Source organism: Amblyomma mixtum, chromosome 2, assembly GCF_055824585.1.
Source record: "Amblyomma mixtum isolate Tamu chromosome 2, ASM5582458v1, whole genome shotgun sequence".
Lineage (NCBI taxonomy): Eukaryota > Metazoa > Arthropoda > Arachnida > Ixodida > Ixodidae > Amblyomma > Amblyomma mixtum.
In genome coordinates, this window is record NC_143013.1 from 205,636,277 (window position 1) to 205,657,606 (window position 21,330).

A 21,330-nucleotide genomic window follows, 5' to 3' on the forward strand; every position below is an offset into this window, starting at 1 on the left:
AGCAGTGCTTTGTCCTGAGTGGACCTTCGAGTGCCACAGTCTTTCGAAACCTTCATCAGTTAATGATATCAGTGTGCTTCGCAACACGGTTAGCCCTCGGTGCAAATAAATACGCGAATGTTAGTGTAAGTCCGAAATTATCTGCAGGAGAGAAACTGTGCAGTAAAGTGATCAACATGAAGACTCTAACGCAGCTGCGCGTCGTCGGACTTTTGAACATCATCATCAGCCTAACTACGTACACTGTAGGACAAACGCCTTTCGCATAATTATTCGATTATCCCTGTCCTGCGCGCCAACTACGGCCACTGTATCACCGCTAGCTTCCTAATCTTATCCGCGAGCCAGACTTTCTGTCACCTCCGAGCGCTTGCCTTTTCTTGAAGTCCAATCCGTTGCTTTCAAGGCTCACCGGTTATCATACCTACGTGTTAGATGACCTGCCGTTGTTCATTTCTTCCTCTTGATTTTAACAAGGATATCAATAACTTGCGTTTTTCTCCTGAACCCTCCTGCTCCCTTCCTTCTCCTGAAGGTTGCACCTATAATTTTACTTTCCATAGCTCGCTGAGATCTCCTCAGCTTAAATTCCGGTCTTTTCCTTAGCCCTCCGTAATTCCGCCAATTCGATGAATGCTGGCAAGGTACATCTGCTACATCCCGTGAACATACATCCCTTAAACGAACTTAAAATATATCATCTGGGTGGTCATCCACCCAGCAGTGTTGTAAGGAAAAAAGGCGTAGAATAGGATGGCATGCCAAGTGCTGTGTCGGACACGAAGATACCTGTACGCGGCGAGCCTGCGGGAGATCATTTTGTTGAAGCATTCCGTTAGCCCGTTACTTTGCTGGTGCTCGTGGGCTTCTTTCGGTGGCTCGTTTCTCAGTAATGCAGGATTGCTTTAGCAAGCTCAACAGTAGACAACTATGTCCTTTATGTGATGAGAATTTTCGAGGTACCGTGGCGAAGGAGGATGTTTGCAACGAAGAATTTGGCAACTTAAGCTAGGCTACCACGTTTCGGGAATTTCCTTTCAGCGCAGCGAGTCAGGTAGTCGATTGCTATCAGTACATCAATCACCAGCAATGACAGCTTAAGTGACATCAGCCACAAGACCGTCCGGGAGGAGCTTCACAGACTGTTCCCACCTTTTCCGCCGGTAGGTTGGGGCGGTTACGGGCGCGGTTCGTGTAAAAGCCTACTAAAATCGTTAGCGGCTAAAGAAAAATCTTCCTGGTCCACACTTGGACCCGGAGCGACATCTTATTGTCGGTTGCTAGGTCACATAACACGGCCTGGGGCACATCTCCTGAGGTTTGTGTTGTGCTGCATTAATTATGTAAGTGCCCAGAGACCGCTTCTGTTATGTAAACGTTTGCACGAGGAGGCAGGCCTACGGAGGAACCACGAATGCAATTATCATTAGTCCACAATAGACTATGCCTATATCAATGCCCCTACTGCTTATTTGAGCAGAGCACGTCTCCAAGCCTGGCATTCTCCTACTCCTTTATCCCCCTTTATGAAAATACGCCTTGCGGCGCACTCGCTAAAAAATATCACATTGGTTACAACAGCCATTCAAGCGTTACAATTAAGAAAAACCTTGTATCTTTTTAAAACTTCAGATTTACAACGGCTGTATGTTCAAGCCGTACTTTCTCACAAGACTGCCATTGCCATAAAACTCGCTTTCAAGAATTTATCAGCGCAACTCATTCTGCCCGCTACGTTTCGTTATTAGTTATTTCTAGCAGACACGCAGTCAACACATGCTTAAAATGCACACCTTCCCACTATTACTCTCGTGCGTCGTCACGGGAGCCGAACTCGCTTCCAGGGGTCCCAAACGTGGGCATCGAGTGCGCATCCTGATGATGACGGATTTTTATGGCCCAAGGGCACCTGTGATCAAAGAACGCCGTGACAAAAATTATTAATGTCTTCTCAAGCTGGGGTCAGAGACCCATTGCCCAAGCATTTCACCCTAAAGAAGCCGTGCAACAGGCAGGGGAAAGCTTCTACCCGTTGTATCACCGGTTGGTACCCGTTGGCACTGGGTATCGAACACCGCACCTGCCGCATGCGAGGCGGATGCTCAAACCACTGGGGCACCGCTTCGATGAGTGCGCATCCTACTGAGAATTTCGGTTTGGTTTGGTTTATGGGGTTTAACGTCCCAAAGCGACTAAGGCTATGAGTGACGCCGTAGTGGAGGGCTCCGGAAATTTCGACCACCTGAGGTTCCTTAACGGGCACCGACATCGCACAGTACACGGGCCTCTGGAATTTCTCCTCCAAAGAAATTCAACCGCCGCGGCCGGGATCGAACCCGCGACTTTCGGGTCAGCGGCCGAGCACCATAACCACTGAGCCATCGCGGAGAATTTCGCTTCTACGGCTTCGAACCGAAAACCTCATATCGCTCGTGATCGTAACAAAAGTGGGGGCACGAAAACAAACCAACGCATCGCAATAAGGAAGACCTCCTTAGTGCTCCAGTAGGAAGTAACATATAGTGGGTCCAGTACATAATGTAATCACTGTGTCCATCTTTGTCGCGAAGCAGACAAAAGGTGCTGTATTGCCTGAAAGAGTCGGGTGTCTCACGTAGACGTCACTTATCGATCGTGACGAACGCAGGCTTAAGAAATCTACTCAGAGAATATTATAGCTGGGCCATTGTGATATCAAATATTTTCACTTCTCTTACAAATTAGCATTAAATATTAAGTGCTAGTGTTTTACATTCATTGAGAAAGAATGCTTGTAACAGCTGTAGCTTTCCGGTAGTGTTCTATGGGGCATGAACAAGGAGGTTAACGGAAAATATGCGAATAAATTGAGGAGAACGTAGTGAGTTATGGAAACTAAAATGATAGCTATAGCGTTGCGACATCTGAAGAGAGCAGAGTGCGTCAGGGAATATTCGCATATTCATGAAATCCTAGTCGAAATCACGAACGAGTATATATATGCATGAGCAGGGCATGTAATGCGAAACCAAGATAACAGATAAGGGTGAATGGGTAGATTTCAAGAGATGGCAAGCGTAGCAGGGGGCGGCTGAAAGTGAGATAGGCGGATGAGTTTAGAAAGCGTGCGGGGATAAAATGGCCGCAGCTGGCACAGGATTTTGTTAACTGGAGATAGATGGTTTATGGGGGTTTAACGTCCCAAAGCAACTCAGACTATGAGGGGTGCCGTACTGAAGTTCTCCGGAAATTTTTACCACCTGAGATTATTTAATCTGCACTGACATCGCACAGTACACGGGCCGCTAGAATTTCGCATCCATCCAAGTTCGGCCGCCGCGGCCGGGATCAAACCCGCGTCTTTGGGGTCACCAGCCGAGCGCCATAACCACTGAGCCACCGATGCGGCTAATTTGAGATAGATGGTAAAGGCCTTTGTCATGCAGTCAGGTTTTTTGGCGATCCACATTGCCTCTCGCCCGTCTGAGGCATCTCTCTCTCTCTCTCGTTGCCTACCACGGCTCTTCCCCTACCAGCTTCCTCCGAACGACAGCGGAGTAAGCGCGGAAGAGGCGTCCATGTCCTCCTTTCCCCTTTGAGTCGTCGGCGGCCGCGCGGGCCGTGCCGAGTTGCCGCGCACGCAACGGACGAGTTGAAAGCGATACGGCGGACTTACCGGACGGAGGCGACCACATCTTTGCGGCCGACGGGACCAGTTGTTTCCCGTGCCTGCTGCCTGCCGCTGCCTGCCTGCTGCGGCACTGCTGCTTGCGCCCGACAAAGAGAGGCCGTCCGAATTCTTTCGGAGATCCCAATAAGCGGTGTGGCCTGCGGGTTATTTCTCGGTGGTGTTGTTCTTCGCGACCACAGCTGTGGTTTGAGCCAGTGGTGTGGTGTCGGCCCTGAGTACAGGGTCCAAGGCGCGCTAGAAACTCCACAGTTGATAATGCTGATGATAAACAAAAAGTGATTATACCAGCCGGACACTATACCTGGCAGCGTAATGAGTTGCGAACCGGCACTGTAGCTTGCCAGCATTAGCAAGTCCCCCCGAGCGCAGCGAACGCTTGTTCCTTCTCATCGTTCGACCCTTGTATTTAGCCGTACAATTTTAGAACATTGCAATTTGGACCATCAGGTGATGCAAACGCTTCACAGAGACACCTAGATTCATTATGCGCTGGCAATGTGATAGCACTCTACTGTTCATACCTTTACTGCATGTGAGGTCACTCCCCTCCATCCATTTGGAATGCTCTTAATCGGTGGCGTCACTTTATTGCTATCGCATAAAACGCATAGTTGTGAACGACATATCTGGCTGTCATGCCGGGACAAGGGTAAGGGCCTGGAAAAGATGAACAACGATTAGTGAATGTCGAGAGGTTAATGGCTTCATTGTTTTATTAATACTGGCTTTAGAGGACTTACTTCCAGAGAGAGGTTGGCTTAGGAGTAGTGTCGGGATAAGCAGAAAAATGCAGAAATTAAACCGACGTACTACAACGAAAGTAACCTGAAGGCAACGCACGTGCGAGCAAAGTGACAGAATCATCCTAGCCTCATCATGCCCACTGCAGTACAGAAGCCTACAAACACTCCAATTTTCTCCTGTGCCGGGTTCGGCCACCTTATCTCTGAAAACGCCTTCATTTCATCCACCCATCTAACTTTCTGCCGCCCCCTTGCAACAGTTGTCTTCTATGGTATCTCCGTTACCCTTAACGACCATCGGTTGTATTGCCTACTCGTTAGATCCCCTGCCTAGGCCACTTTTTTCTTCTCGATTTTGACTAGGATGTCATTAACACGCGTTCCTTCCCTGACCCACTGTGACCTCTTCCTGTCTCTTAACGCTACACCTATCATTTTTCTTTCAGTCGCTCGCTCCTTTGTCTTCCATATAAGTTGACCCTTTTCGTTAGCCACCACTTTCCTGCCTCGCAGTTGACTATTGTAACGCGCAGCTGTTATACTCTCCATTTTTCTCTTGAGGTATATTGGTAAACAGACATTCATGATCAGAGAGAACCTGCCAAATTCGCTCATCCCCATTCTTATTCATCAAGTTATTTTACTGTCGTGATAGAGATCTGCAGTTTCCAACTGCCCTAAGTACACGTATTTCCTTACTATATTCAGCACCTCGATGCTAGTCATAAACTGCTGCTGCCTACCGAGACTGCTAAACATTACTTTTGTCTTTTTCATACTAAGTTTAGGACTCACAGTTCGCTTTGCCTGTCAGTGATCAAGCTTCGCAATTCATCCTCTCAGTGACTTAGCAAGGCAGTGTCTCCAGAAAATTGTAGATAAGAAGTATCGTAAATCAACTCTTGTTCTCAACTTTGCCCAGACTAGGACTATAAATACATCCCATAAAGAGGCTGCTACAATCATTGGCCAGATCGTATCTGCCTGCCTGACATGATTCCTTATTGCAATTTTGTGAAAGACTTTACGAAGGCCTACAGCGGTGGCACAGTTTGTAAATATATTCCAGTATTTTGCACAAGGCTCATCTACGCCGTGATTCGGCAATACTTGCACGACTACTGAGGTTTCCAATGAGTCAAATCCTTTCTCGTAATCTGTGACGGCATTATATAAGGGTTAGTTATATTGTTAGGTTTTCTTTAGCACCTCATTGATAGTGTGAATGTGGTCTATGGTAGAGCAACTTTTAGAAGAACCTGTCTGATTATTTGGTTGATTGAAGACGACGGTTGTCCTGATTTTATTCGCGATTAAATTAGCAAATACCTCGTAGGCAATAGAGAGCAAGCTCACAAGTCTGTAATTTGCAGCTTCTTGACATTACCTTTCTCATGCATCACACGATGTAAGGATTTTTCCAAGCCTGCGGTTAGCTCGAGGCCATAAAGCGTTTCGTATAGAATGTGGCTAGTTTTTTTCTAGCAAAATCTTCTCAGCATCCTGTAACAGATCAGCTTTCACGTGATCCTCAGCAGCTGCTTTTCCCCTTTGCATTGCTCACAAAGCTTTCTTTACTTAATCTTTCTTTACTGGCGGGATGTCCCATTGCTGTGCGCTACTGCCAATCTTATGAGCGTCCTGATTACATTCGCTATTGTATAGATTTGTGTAGAACTCTTCGGTTACTAACTACACATTTTTAATTGCATTTCCCGTTTTGTATGCTAAAGCGTACATTTGGTTCTTGCATTTGCCTAGTCTCTTTTTGACCGTTTTTGGACTGCTTCCGTTCTTTAGAGCATGCTCGATTTTCTTTTTATTAAACTTCCTTAGGACGGTGAGCTTACGCTTCTTGATCAGGATTGATAGCTCTGCCAGTTCTATTCTGTCTGCACGGCTAGGGGCTTCAATGCTCTGGCGTTCCACGTGATAGCATATGCAGCTTGTTTGGCCTAAAAGCCATCGCTGTGACCTAAGAATAACAGGAAGGCCTCAGAAATGTGACCTGAATATGCCCACAAGTTTGAAATATTGGAATAAATTCGCCGGCATTAGGATTCGAGCCCAGGCCCTCCACGTGCCAGGTGGGCACTCAACGCGTGCGCCACAAAGGGTCATTGGCTGAAGCGAGTTAGATGGGAGCGAAGTGAACGCTTTGGGTTGTACGAAGTGAACGCTTTGATAGTAAAATATGCTGTGGATGTGTACTGATGTGTTACTAACTGAAGAAAAATAAAAAAGAAGGAAAAGGCGCTGTAGCGTCTATTCTTAAGGAGAAGCTCAAGCGTCCTCCTAATTCATTAATCAGATCTCTTAGTCTCCTGAAAAAGTTTGCCGGTATCTTGTATATCCATCCTAAGCCTGCTCCCTCTGCATGCTCCGTAATGATAGCTTTGAGATTATTATTCTTTGCTTGACCACTAAGGTTGCCGTCCGTAGTGGAACTGAATATTTGTTCTGCAGCGAGACCCTGAATTCCTCCACTTTCCCTCTTGGCGATAACTCGTTTATGGTCTTTTGACTTACTAGTTTCTTCCGTTCCCTCTTTAAGCCTAATGCTAAGTTGCGAACTTATCAACTTAGCCGTCCTGGTTAGCTCAATTGGTAGAGCGACTGCTCCGGTGAAGCGGTGGTCCTGGGTTCGAACCCCGGACCAGGACGAATTTTTCTTTAACTGCGAAGTTTCTGAGAAAGCTGTATAGCTTTCCTTTGTAGCCGTATGGCTGCGCTCGGGTGGATGCCAATGAGTAATTACTCCCTTATTATCATAGTAAGGTCGCTTCATCGAATAGCCGCATCACATGCTACTTCCGCATTCTTCAAGATGCCGAAATGAGCGCACAGTACGAAGTATATTTCATTTTTAGGCGTAAAACTGGGGCTCTGCCATGCGCACTTGCTCATCTTCCGTTGGGGGAAGAAAGTACTAATAATCCGTAAATTAAACCTCACTGACCCTCTGAAGTGACTCAATATGATCAGCCGGTTACATAGAAGCAAACCAAAACTGCGAACGAGAGGTACGGGAGCTGTCTGAGGACAAACTGGGGGATAATGAAGTCTATTAATGAGTATATTTTGCACACAGAACCTGGAGATTATAGAGAGGTTTGTATGAGCAACAAGGTGTGGTGGAAAGCTCCTGTGCTTTGGTTCAGTGATACGCCATTCAAGTAATCCGAAGGGAACGAATAAAATTACCGAACAAACTGAATCAGCAAATAATGCGTAATATTCTTCACAAATTTTCGATAATTACGAAAGTGGCCCAGCCCAATCTACAATTATGGATGTAAAGTCTTTGTCACCGTCAATACTTCTGCGCCTTCCGCGCAGTAATGGCGAACTACGCTAGATGCTAACATGGAAGCGTTCCCCGAAGTCGTTCAAGTGAATCAGCGCAGTTTGTTTTGAAAAACAAAAAAACATAGAGGCAGCTGTTACGTTTCGCCTTCATCGTGTAGAAAAAAACGGCGCGGCTGCAGCGGAACGCCTACTAGCCACGAAAGGCACATTGGGTCAACGCCTGGATTATTCAGCGAGCGTCTCCCCTACACCGCGTCTCCCCTACACACGTCCGAACGTATGAACTGCGCGGGAACGCCACTCGTGGACATTCCAGCGTCTGCGCGACGTGGATGGCATCTTTCTGCCTCTCCCAACATGTGAGGGGGCGTGTTCCCTAAGGAGAGAGTGTGTGATGGGTGCCACCGTGAACTTCCTTCCTCGGCAGACCCGGCCCCCATCTAGGGAACCTAGGGAAAGAAAACGCTTTAAAAACTCGGCAGCGAGTACGACCGGGGCGTCTCATCATCAAGCGTTTCACCATTGAGCGTCGCGTCATCAAGCTCCTGTGTTTCTACATAACGTAATTTAATTGTATAAAGTTTTTCTCCTTGTCTTTCCCGCATCCTCGTCTCCGACCTTCCTCATTCCCTCTCCGGCCCGAACATGCTACCTGATCGTTAGCACAGCTCAAAGCGAAGACAAAGAACTACAGAAGAAAACATGTCCAAGCGTCCTTGCTGTAAATTTCCGAGTATGGCCTTGTTTCAACAAGAAATAACCTAATAAGTGCAGTAGCAAGCACTGCGTAGTTTTAAACACACCCTAAAACGCTACTAAACATCTAAGCGAGACTCAATTACACTACTCTGAAAAGACCAAAAAAACGAAGCAGAGTTTGTTTTTTCGCTGTGGTTTTCCCGCTCGAGCCGAGATACCTGTTGGAGGCTGCTCAAAAATTAAAATGCAAAACAGCGCCAACAGGTGAAGTTGCCGTGTCGGATAAATACGAGCCAGCACAAATTTCCTTGTGTCAACGGGAGAGCGGCGCACGGCTGGCGTATTTTCGCGATAGCGCATTCCGTGCCGGAAAATTGGCGGGCCTCATTTGTGTTCGCGCATTTTCTTCTCAAAGCGCACCGCGGACGGTCGCTATGCCGGACCTCAAGGGAAAAGTGGCTCTTATTACGGGTAAGAACCGCTTTCCGTAAACTTTGAGAGCGCGTTCATTTCATGACTTCGGACCACATGCTGCGACACTCTTCGGACATTTCGCGGATGAACATTTCAGTTTTGCCTGATTGCTAACTCTTCCCAGTATAAAGCAGTCACCTCTTTGAATGTGTTGTACGCTGCTCAGCACTTGAGATGTTGTTCCCATAAAAGAGTTAAGCATGCCTTTAAATCAAAGTATGGATGTAGTCACTGCTCGCGTAGGCCTTACTAAATGTGAGCATTTTATTGCGGAGGCGTTGCATGTCGACTATCCCAGTGATGGTGCCTATATACCATGCGTCAATTGTGTCATTTCGCTAGTATTCATCGCGCGTTCTCAAACCCATACGTATTGAACATATATCCTCCGCAGCAAACCTAGAAAGACGGCTCCATTCTGAAAAAGTTTTTACATCTGCTTATCTACAACACATAAAGGGTGTTCCAAGGAGGCCCGCCGATAATTAAAAAAAAACGGGCTTTTAGATGTAACAAAAAAACGTTTGCGGCATCGTGATACCCGTGTTGGTTTGACGTCACAGAATACATGAATTATGCGAACTAGTACGGTGATTGAATAACTTCTACACTTGAACTTTTTTCTCTGTTACAATTAAATGTCTGGTTGTAATTGGAGCTTTTAGCTCCCCATTAGTGACGACCATATAAGCTTTCTGTAATCCCAGAAACGTAATAAGCTTTGGCGCTGTGGCTCTACAAATTTTGGCCCTCTCAATCGCAGTTCACTAATCACGCTGTTCTGGTGCACGCACGGCAACTTGTGGCAGTACACGTCACCACGTGGAACGTTGCCTACGTAGTGACGGATGCTGGTGGGCGTCTGCACGAGCGCCGCAGCAGCGGTAGTGAGAAGGCCAAATTATTTTGTATCACAATGGTCATGTTAATCCTTTTTACTGGAATCCTTAAAATGGTAATTGTCAATAATGCTAAAGCATTACTAGTCTATAACGGCGGCTTTCCGTCATCAGCGGTTGTGGGAAACTGTAAAGAGATATCGTTTAAAAAGTGCCTATAATGGAAGGAGGATGAGGCGAGGATGCGGTGCAAAAATATTGGTGCCAATCGTATCATTAGTTAATTAAGTAGAGCTTAAAAAGTGACCAAAAAGTGGGTGTGATGGGCCCGGGAGTGGAGTGAAATTTGAATTGCCGGAAGTGAAGTACAATGTGACACCCCATGTGATGTACCTCGTGATTACCCACGTGACCGAAAGGTGAGCGGAGCCAATGCGCGGCGTGAAATTTGAATGTCCTAAATGAATACCGAGAAGAAACGATGGGGGTTATGGATTTAATCGAAATCTAATTAATAATGAACAAATTATAGAAACGCCAGTAGTAAATGAAGATGACTTAAGGTACATTAGAGTGAATTAAGGTAAATTAATTATAAATTAAGGTGGATTAATGTGGCTATAATGTGACTTATTCGTAGATTGCAATGAATTGAAATAAATAGAGTAAACGAAATGCGAATTAATTGTGAAGTAAGTGTACATTGAATCATTAAATTCCGAAATAAATTAATTACATGTAATTAAATTATGCGGTTTCCGAAGTGCCCTCTAATGTTTTACTAATGGCCAGTTAGAAATCTCCAAGTGCAGCCAGATGCCTAATTGTAAAACGGCAGTGCCATATTTATTTGCGTAAAGGTCGATCTGCTTGCTTTTTTCTCAAGATCACACACTCCAAACTATGGAGTCTAGGAATACGTGAACCACGGGCTGGGCTGGGCGCAAACCCGGCCTAAAAAGCAAGACGAGGAAGAATGACGCCAATGACATCTTGCGGAAAGTTCAGCGTTCAGGCTAATACCGAGACTTCACTACAATATGACAATTCCTTACAATGTTGGCGAACAAAACTTTCAGGTGCCGATTCTTCTTCAAGAGAGCTACGAAAAATATTCTTCTGTGGGGCAGATCCAAAATTTGCGAAGAGCTCCACTGCACCATCACCTCTCCCACCAACCGTTTCAGAGACCCAGTCGTATAAACGGAACTCATCCCAGTCGCTGAGCGACGGGGCAGTCGTTCCTTGGAAACGTCGGCGACCATGCTGAGCCGCATTTAAGCTGGGCGTTATCATACGCGTGGGTGTTTACAAAAATCGAGCGGGGGGGTCACCCTGGTGCGATGTCGCAAAGTCCATACGTCTGATGTTGGGGAAAACAGGGACCACGCCTTTTAGCGTGCAATAACAGCGCCTGGATTGCCTTGCACCCATGGAGGATAACTGTCATTAAGGTGCTACATTAGTGCGCTTCACACGTCTAAAGTGTCTGCCCAGATCGAGCGCTATGAATCAAGATATTTATGTGTGGGATTGCCGGTCACGCCTTACCAAGGACGAAGCGTCTTTGTGTTTATTGTGTTTTGCTGTCTCCGACGATGAGCTTCTCTTGGCGCTACCACTGCTCTGACATGTAGTAGGCTGGGCCGGCCGCCTGCCTTGCACGTTGGCGGCCGTGAGCTTCCGTTGATGAACTGTAGGGCATTGCAAGAGTTTTTTTTTTATTACTTCGAGTTTCCACAGTTAAGTGGTAATCCAATATATCGCGCTGATCAATTAGCGATTAATACGGTTTACTCTTTAGTTAAACGTGAATTTCGTTATTAGCTTGTCTCTAAACACAATTCACTTTTTTTTCTGACGTCCACTTTAACTAGTGTAATAATTGCGAAAGCTGTCTTCAGATGTACAGGGTCCTTCAAAATATGTGCGAACACGGCGAAGCGTGCCCGCGCTCCGCGGAGCGCGGGCACGCTTCGCCGTGTTCGCACATATTTTGAAGGACCCTGTACATCACCGCTGACACTTTTATGGAGAAAAAATCGGATTTCTAACTTATAAAGCCAATCTTTAAAAATTGTGCAAAGTCTTAGCTGAAACACTCTGTATATGAGAATAATGGTTATACCTTGTAACCTAGTCAATTTTTTCGCTTTTCAGGAAAGTCAGTTCTCGTTGTTTTTCCTATCGTTATCAACACCTCCATGTGTAGGGCTCCGACTTTACCGCTTACACATCTGTGTTTCTCGACCTGCAAGCAATATATCTCAGTTACAGTACAGATATAAAGTGTAGGAAACGCCATGCATAGCTTGGAATTCTTCATGTACACACTACAAAAGGTAAAAGAATAATTCAGGGTGCGTATTCATTGATAACATAGGAAAATGTGTACAATGAAAGAATTACTAAAATATATTGACGCACACCAAACAAAAATTATTTTCCCACAAAAAAATATTTAGCATCAGGATTGCCTATAGACTCGTAACACGAAACAGGTATTCGTAACAGCATGACAGTTAAGCTATCGAGAACACTGCTCTGAAATACACGCGTCCATGGGAGCCACGTTTCGTAATGTGAACAATATTTTTTTCAGCGGAATTTACACATATGAGCTGCGCGGTACAAACGTCGAAACAAACTGCGATTCGAGTGCACAGACCAATAACAGCAAGGGCCTGGTAGGTGCCACATTTCTAGGAATGCATCATATTTAAGGAGTGCGCTCTCTTGAGGCAAATTCTGACCAGGACAAGCTTACGACGCAGCGCCGCCTTCAAATTATTGTAATTGCTGCATTCCACTTTAGTGCTGCCCTAATCAGTCCATGCGGCCTATGCGTCATCGTAACTGTTGCGTGAATAGCAGTTCTGTCTGAGAGAAATCAAGAGTCTAAAATGTGAAGGGGTCCATCTTACACCCTAGAATTCAATGTGATAGAAGCTTCCTACCACAAGCCTCCAACGTACGCTCTCAGCAGTTCTGTCCTCCCCCTGATAGCAGTACATTAAGCGCTGAGTAATACTTGTTGGGGGGCTAGTTGGTGCATGTTTCCAGAAAATGGTTGAAGCGCCGAAACAGACAACACACAGAAAGCATGCGCCTGTCCCGTCTAGCTTTCTGTGTGTTGTCTGTTTCGGCGCTTCAACCATTTTCTGGAAACATTAAGCGCTATATGCAGTGGAAAAGTCATGAAGTTTCAAATAAAATTTTAGTTGCAAGTACCGCCCTGTGTCGTCTTCTTTCTCTGTCCCGTGTCCGCTGCGGTGTTTAGCTCCTTCGTATGCAGTCACTTCCAGCACCACTGAGGTCTGCGATATTTACCGTGAGTATCTACGGTTTGGCAGTTAGTTGCTTTAGGATGTCGACCATTATAATTACGGATATAAATTATCAGCTACAGATTTTATATAAAGTGTTTGTGCTTCCCCTCACTTTTTACGCGGAAATGTTATTCCTATTTCTCGTTGAACAGAGGGGCTAAATTTATACTTTTCGACGTGCAGCATTCAAAATATGTGTTGGTAGGCTGCGTTCGTTGTCACTCTATGACGCTGCAACCCCATTTACTGCAGGATACGGAGCTCATTAATCGCCTTATTCATTCCTGCACTCTCATCCTTTTCCCGCAGGAGCATCCTCTGGTATCGGCGAAGGCACAGCTCTTCACTTCGCCTCCCTCGGCTGCTGGCTGGCACTCACTGCTCGGAACAAGGCTGCTCTTGACGAAGTGGCCAAAAAATGCAAAGGGCGGGGTGCTCCGAGTGAGAAGGTATGAATACAGAAATAGCATTTTACAATGCATCTCACAACTACGACGTGGTCCAATGAGTGAATACTCTGCTGCATCGGAGGTATATCAACAGAATATGCTTTACCGATGTTAGAAACCGCATCCCTCCATGCCTCCATGTTGACAACGTTACCGTCACTGACTATAAAGAGCCTACAGGTGTCGAAACTCAGCCTCATTTAAACCGCCCCGTCATGACCCTTCTCACTTTTGCCACAGTATGCGTGTTATACTTGTCGCCGATGGCGCCACAGCTCCGTTATCAGGCATAAGCGTAGAGTGCCAACAATTACAGTAGTAAGTAGCCGCGGCGGTGGCTCAGTGGTTATGGTGCGTGGCTACTTGACCCGAAAGACGCGGGTTTAATACCGACCGCGGCGGTCACATTTCTATGGGGGCGATATTTTAGAGACTGCTTTACCGTGCGACGTCAGTGCACGTTAAAACGCTGCAGGTGGTCAAAATTACCGAAGCCCTCCACTACGGCCTCGCTGACAGCCTGAGTCGCTATGGGATGTTAAGCCCCATGAAAGTAATTATAGCGCTGATGCGTTCGCCATTTAAGACCGGTGAATAAGCCCTGCAAATTCTTCTCTGTTATCGTGAGTTTTTGCCCACATATTCTACTCTCATAGAAAGCAGCTGAATCCAAATGCTACAACTACTTCTCATTCGTCACAACACTTACAAGTGAGAGAGGTGGTTAAAAATTTAACACTGCTTATTTTTCACCAAGTCGTGGCGTGCAACGGTAGGCTTTTAAAGGTTGTTTGCGCACGGAATTTTTTTGTATCGATCCCTTTTCTGGTATATAGCGTAGGAAAAGTTTTATTAAAAACGGAGCTCCTCCTGACAAGGGGCGCTGAAGATTTGTTAACTATTCGGCACGGAATATTTTATGCAATGCTGTCTCACTTCAACAGCTAACTGCTCCATTGCCTCAACTTTCTTCACAAGACTTACACAGTTTTTAAACATAGGCTTTTTGAATTACAAGAACACTTTTTTTTCGTATAGCTATATGAGGCGTGTAGCACTCCAGACTACAGCTAGCACATGCTAACTAGCAGGCTGATTAACTAATATTAAATAGTTAACTCTTTAACTATTACTCTTAGTCTCATCTATATTCAGATGCGTGTAGGCCCCCGGAAGCAATACCCATATCATTTTTGAGAATTTGAAAAACGCTGTCACTATGGGCGCTGTGGCCCAAGAGATTTTAGCTACATCGCGAAAAAATACTTTTACTTTCCAGAAGCCTGCAGGCAAAGCAACCTTTCCAGTGCGCGTAACACGTCGAACTGCCCAAAATTTGTTGGACCACAGTGCCGAAAGTAACCGCGTTTTTCAAATTCAAAAACCTGATATGGATATTGCTTACGGTGGGCTACATGCATCTCTATAAATAAGGAGCCTAACAGTAGTATTTAAAAAGTCCACTATATATCATTGGCTAACCAGCCTGCTAGTTTTCACGACTTAGCTGTATGACGAACTATATCGCTGACATTGTTATACCGAAAAAAGCGCTCATTTAACTCAACAAGCCTATTTGTTAAAATTGTGTAAAGTCTCCGGTGATCTTAGGTCGTACACCTTGCATTGTTTGCTATGGCTTGGCTCAACTCACAGCATTTTTGAAATTCCGCATAATTTTTTTTTTCGAGCTGTTTGCCATCAGGCATAATGAAAAAGGAAAGAAAGTTATAAAAAGGAGTGCAAACAAGCCTCGCTTAAAAAGCGGCAAAAGTTCGTGATATAGCGATTATCTAGAGTCCACTTGGTATAGTCGTCTGCAACGTCCCATCGCAGGCCAACCTTTCTTAGTAAACGTCGTCTCACGGAAGGTGTAGCCGGGCAAGTCCACAGCAAATGTTTTTCATCACACTGGTCGGGCGCAGCACCACAATGGGGACACTTGTCTGTCACTTCGTAACGTTTGTCACGCCACCGATGACGCACAGAAGGAGTCAGAGCCGCTCTTGCCCGAATCCGGCGCACAGATACCTCCTCCTCCCGAGTGAGACTCCGGGGGAGAGGGTACGAACACGGAGGAATTAGAGCGCGTGTTCGCTGACGCAAAGACTGTTTCTCGGAAACATGGGACAGGAACGGATCTGAGGGAAGAGGGGAAGGTGGCGGGATATCGGATGTGTCAAGGTGTGTCATTGCATCCACATGAATATTATGCGGATCCTGGGCATGCCCGCGAATCCAGTGTATACGCACAGGACAGGGGTATTTTGTGCAAAGTTGGTGAATGGATTGTGTAACTTGGAATGTGCGCCGGACAGCCTTAAGCTGCTTAAGGGCGGCAAGGGAGTCGGTGTAAATGTGTACAATATCGAAAGTAGGTACGAGTGGAAGGGAAGCAATGGCATTGTGTATCGCCTGAAGCTCCAAGGCCAGGGGGGAGCAAGTATCCGTGCTATATGTAGCGCGGGAGTTGAGATGAGGATGTGAGGGACTGTAAACTGCAGTAACTCCCTGCACTGCTGTGTGTGATGCATCGGTGTATATTATGCACCCTGAAAGAAGATGGGCGGCTTATATCGGCGTCGAAGCAGAGGGGCGATTGTCTGTGAGCTGACAGTATGGCCATGGAGGAAGAGTCTGTAAACGATGAAGCTGAAGCGACATCTTGCGTGCTCTGTTTGCCTCACGCTGGTCGATAAGTTCACTCAATGTATTAAGTTGAGCGTACTCTTGCAGAATGGGTATGGGTGTGATACGCGGAAGATAAGTTATGGCGCGCATAGCCTCCCGATTGATTGATTCAAGGGAGTCCCACTGTCGGCGGGTGAGGCGATGAAATTGCGCTTGGTACACTATCCGCGGCTGAAGGATGGAGCGCACGAGCTGACGGGCAGTATCAAAACGCGCTCCGCCAGAGCGCATAGCTATGCGTCGAATCAGACCGAGAATAGCGTGAGCCGATTTACGGGCCGCGTTTAGCCACGGAGTCCCAGTCCCAGATGTATGAAGTAGAAGACCTAGAACACGCACACTTTCAACTTGAGGAATTGGAGAATTGTCTACCGTAAAGGTAAAAGGTGCTGCTTTCCGTTAGCCACTTCTGTTGCCAATGCGAATGAAACAAGATTTATTACACGAGAGGGTCAGACCCAAAGGGGGTAGTCGTGATGTTAAGGCATCCAGCGCTTGCTGAAGCGCCGACTGTTGCACAGACGCATCTGGATTACAGGACCACAAGGTTATGTCGTCGGCGTACGCAAGGACGCGCACAGAAGGAATTTTCTCTAGGGCTCGGACAAGAGGTATAAAAGTTACATTAAATAATGTGGGGGCGAGGACGGAGCCCTGGGGTACACCGCGGTTGGAGGTAAAGTGATCAAAAGGCTTCCCATGGATACGTACACTGAAGGTTCTGTTTGTTAAAAATGAGTGAATTGAAAGGAGAAAGCGATGCGGGAGACCGAGATCTTGAAGGGTGCCAAGAATAGAAGAGTGTAGGACGTTGTCATATGCCTTTGTGATGTCAGTCGCGATCACCGTACGAACAAGATGACTATGGGGAGAATGGTTTAGTACGTCCGCAGCCAAAACCGCCAGACCGTCACTATCGAAGAATAATTAGGCGAATTCTGTAATATTACTTTTTGGCCGAAACGCATTTCGGACGATGTACAGCGGGTTCGAAAGCACCCAATTCACTTCTATTCTGCTATGCACAAGGGCGATGACAAGAAACGCGAACAGAGCGGTGCCTAGGCGTTCTACCGTTCTCCATTCATTCCGTAATGCTTTTACTTCGGTGTTAGCGAAAAGACGGTAGCCTCGTCCTTGATGCATTCCAGGACGGCTCTTGCATCTTACCACCCAGGAAAAAGCGTGATGAAAAGAGATTAGAACAGCGGAGCGCGTAGGCGCCGCGTTGTTCGCGTTTTCTTTCGATCGCGATAGCACATCTTGCGCGGCGCTATTTTCCGGCGTTAAGGAAAGCACTCGAAGTATGGACGCAAAAATATGGCTGCGCTCCAGCGCGTTACGCTAAAGCGCTCTTGAGCGTGTTTTCAACAAATGAAGCCCGCGCGCTGGCAATGTAAAGGTCAGTCGACCACTCATTTCTCGGGCTGCGTAATGATGTAAAAAAAAAATTTGGGGCTTCCTTAATCACTTTCTTAAGAAAAAATGCCATAACATTAGGAAGTTACTCAACCCTTAAATATTCCGAAGGAACCGCTAAATCTGGGAATAGGCCCAGCCCAAAAAATGGATTAAGGTGGATTAGTTGGTGGATTAAGGTCTATTAGTGGGTGGATGAAGGTGAATGAGTGGCGCCGGTTAGTGTGATGTCATATAATAATCGAAAGAAAAGTGCTTGAGCAATCTAGTCCTCATGTTTTCCAATTTGGCAGTGCTAACTGACGTAATTACTCTCGCGAACAATCAGGTAACCAGGTTACAAAGAAACCCGGTGCTTTTTCGAAGAGAACTTAAATGCTAAGGCATTAAAAAAGGCGCTCGCGTTACCTTGAAATAGCGTCTCTGTAAAAAGTAACCAGGAGATATGGTTTGCTGCTCACTCGTTTCTGTAAAGGTGAAGAGATCTGGGAACGGGAGAACGAGGCTTCTACTTATATTACCGACATTAAGAATTTGACAACGGTTGGTTTGGTTGGTTTATGGGGTTTAACGTCTCAAAGCGACTAAGGCTATGAGAGACACCGTAGTGGAGGGCTCCTGAAATTTCGACCACCTGGGGTTCTTTAACATCAACTGACATCGCACAGTACACGGGCCTCGAATTTCTCCTCCAAAGAAATTCAACCGCCGCGGCCGGGATCGAACCCGCGTCTTTCGGGACAGCAGCCGAGCACCATAGCCACTGAGCCACCGCGGCGGTAATTTGACAACGGGCGGTGCGCTTCACTGTTCCATTGTGAAGCAGACTGTACAGCATGGTTACTTTTAGCTAAGACGGTACGGGAGTTCACCCCCTTTTCTTTCTTTTTTATTTTGTATATGTGTCGAGTGATCATATAATTGCTATATCTCCATCCGTTTTGGATGGGCGTGCTTCTAATATTCGAGGCATGGGTGCTCACGCATTTTCAGACGGATGCTGATAGCAGCGTTGTCCTCTCACTTCAACACGGTAACGGTGCATGCTTCGTTCGATTAAGCCGCGGTTAATCGAGAGGTTGTACGGTGGCTCGAAAGCGCTACTACGAGTTCTGTATTTTTGAAGCCTAAAGCTTCACTGGGCTTGTGAACACCGCGCTTCGCGTGAGCCACACTACAGATTTGCCACAGCTGCGCATGCGCGAAACTGAGTGACGTCACGCGGAGCGCATGTGGCTGCTGCTGCCGCAGCCGTCGTCGCCGCCGCGCGCTGACTCCGTCGCCTGACCTTTCGCCGCCACCGCGCGCTACAGCGCTTGTGCGCCGCCGCTTCTCCTCCTCACCACCGTTCGACCTTTCGCCGCAGCCGTGCGCAGTGCGCATTTGAAAGGAGGGGTACATAAGGCGCGCTTGCCCATAGAACAGGCGCAGACACTCGCCATGGAAGGAGAAGAAGAAGCAACAGTCGGACGGCGCAGAAACACTGATCCAGAAGTGGTAGCTTGGGAGTTGGCTGAAAAGCAGCGAGAGCTTTTCGCTTCGAGATATCCAGGCTTAACCTTAGCTAAGCCACAGCCAATCTTTTTTTTTTACGCAATAGCGTTAAGACTCTCGATCCATACAAAAATCCGGTGTCGGTGTTGTCGTCGTTGAGCGAAAAAGCAGGTGGCCCACATTCCACTTAGGTCACGTGATCTTCTGGTGTCATCAAAAGCTACCCAACGTGGCGTCACCCACATGCCCACCAGATTGTGGGCAAACTCCCCACTATCCCGGATGGCAGCCCCATTATGGGCTGTGTTTGTGAAGCAGCCACTTACTGGGCAGCGGCCCATTGGTTAACCGTTCCATCAATGCACCAGGAGTGGTATGAGGTCTGCCGGCGATCTATGTATGCATAGAATGGCCGTGTCTGCGAGGTTATATGTAAAGAAGACCCCAGGACTAAGCAGGAGCGCATTAACGCTGTTGCGTCATACCCTTAAGGCGTTGCTTCGGTGTCCTCTGAAGTATTTTTTTTTTCTCATTTGGGAGGCTTCCTTTCAATACCGGGAAGAAGGACCACGCACGGGGTACTTTCCTGCAAAATACTGAACCTTGTGATTTTGAACACCTGCTAGAATATAATGAAGCAAGCTTGGGCATAAACTGAAATCACAAAATTTGAAATAATTGAACTTAGTTAATGCGTGGATAAGAAGGTATTACTTACTATTGATGCTTATTATTGATTACTGAGAGGTATTACTCGTTAGAAAGAAAATACTCTTAAGTTGCGCCACTGCACCGCAAACAATATTGTCACCGACAAACGGGTGAAGAAATAGCCCAGGTTCTAATTAGACGAGGTGGGCGTGCCATCCAGCAGGCAGCTCGAGCGAGGAAGAAGACGATCTTCGATCACCTCGAATGCCCAAGGCTTGGCAAGTCCCTGCTTAAACAGTTCGGCCGCGGTACGGCGCCACTGATTGGTCGGACGGTGGCATTGCTCCCACTCTTTGAAGGGCACCGACTCGGTGCCGCAGCAATGGGCAGCACGAAGAGAAGGGACGCTGCATGTGTCCGGCGGCAGGTGTAGACATGCCTGAAGCGCTAGCGGGCGTGGTACGGCTTCATCCGTGCGACATGGACAACTTCGGAGGTCGGCCGTCTGGAGGAGCGAACTGTTCCTTGGGGAAGGACTCCATAGTTCACCGCACTTACTTGGCGGAGTACCTCGTAGGGCCCGAGATATCGGCGCAGAAGCTTTTCGGAGCGTCCACGCATGCGGATTGGGCTCCAAACCCAGACTTGTTCGCCGGGCTGGTAACTAACAGCTCTGTGTCGGAGGTTATAGCGGCGAGCGTCGTGGGTTTGCTGGTGCCGGATGCGCTGTCGAGCGAGTTGGCGGGCGGCCTCGGCGTGACGAACGAAGTGGTCAGCACCCACAACAGTTGAGGTAGTACTAGTTGGAAGCAACATTGCGTCCAGCATTGTGGTGGCTTCGCGACCATGCACTAAACGAAATGGAGTGAAACGCGTCGTTTCTTGTCGTGCAGTGTTATAGGCGAAAGTGACGTAAGGGAGTATGGCATCCCAGTTCCGGTGGTCTGCGTCAACATACAAGGAGATCATGTCGGCGATCGTCTTGTTGAGCCGTTCGGTGAGTCCGTTCGTTTGAGGGTGGTAAGCGGTTGTTTTTCGGTGACTCGTGCCGCTAAGGCGCATAACCTGCTGTGTGAGGGCCGACGTGAACGCCGTTCCCCTGTCAGTTATAACGACGAGGGGGGCACCATGACGCAGCACAATGTTTTGGACGAAAAAGTTCGCAATTTCGTCAGCGCTACCACGGGGAAGAGCTTTAGTTTCACAGTACCGGCTGAGGTAGTCGGTGGCCACCACAATGTAGCGGTTACCCAGCGAGGACTGCGGAAAGGGGCCGAGTAAGTCCATGCCGACTTGGTGGAAGGGGTCTTGTGGCAGATCAATGGGCTGTAGTAGCCCGGCTGGCTTAGTCGGTGGCGTCTTGCGACGTTGGCACTCGCGGCAAGTTCGGACGTAACGCTGTACAACTGCCGCAACCCTGGGCCAGTAGTACTTTTGGCGTATCCGCGCCAAAGTGCGAGAAAAACCCAGGTGACCAGAAGATGGGTCATCATGGCACGCCTGCAGGACTTCTTCGCGCAAAGCCGCAGGTACGACGAGCAGATAGACAGCTTCCGTCGGGCG

The 21,330-nt window shown here is 47.3% G+C and overlaps 1 protein-coding gene across 1 annotated transcript in view; it reads left to right on the top strand.

Moving 5' to 3' along the window:
• The first annotated feature begins 8,739 nt into the window (after positions 1–8,739).
• LOC149362330 (uncharacterized) overlaps positions 8,740–21,330 on the top strand; it is a 40,279-nt gene continuing 27,688 nt past the window's right edge. The window contains exons 1-2 of the mRNA XM_089572988.1: positions 8,740–8,892; positions 13,373–13,512. Coding sequence (XP_089429114.1) covers positions 8,856–8,892; positions 13,373–13,512 — 177 coding nt within the window. The 5' untranslated portion in view covers positions 8,740–8,855. The remainder of the gene's footprint in view (positions 8,893–13,372; positions 13,513–21,330) is intronic.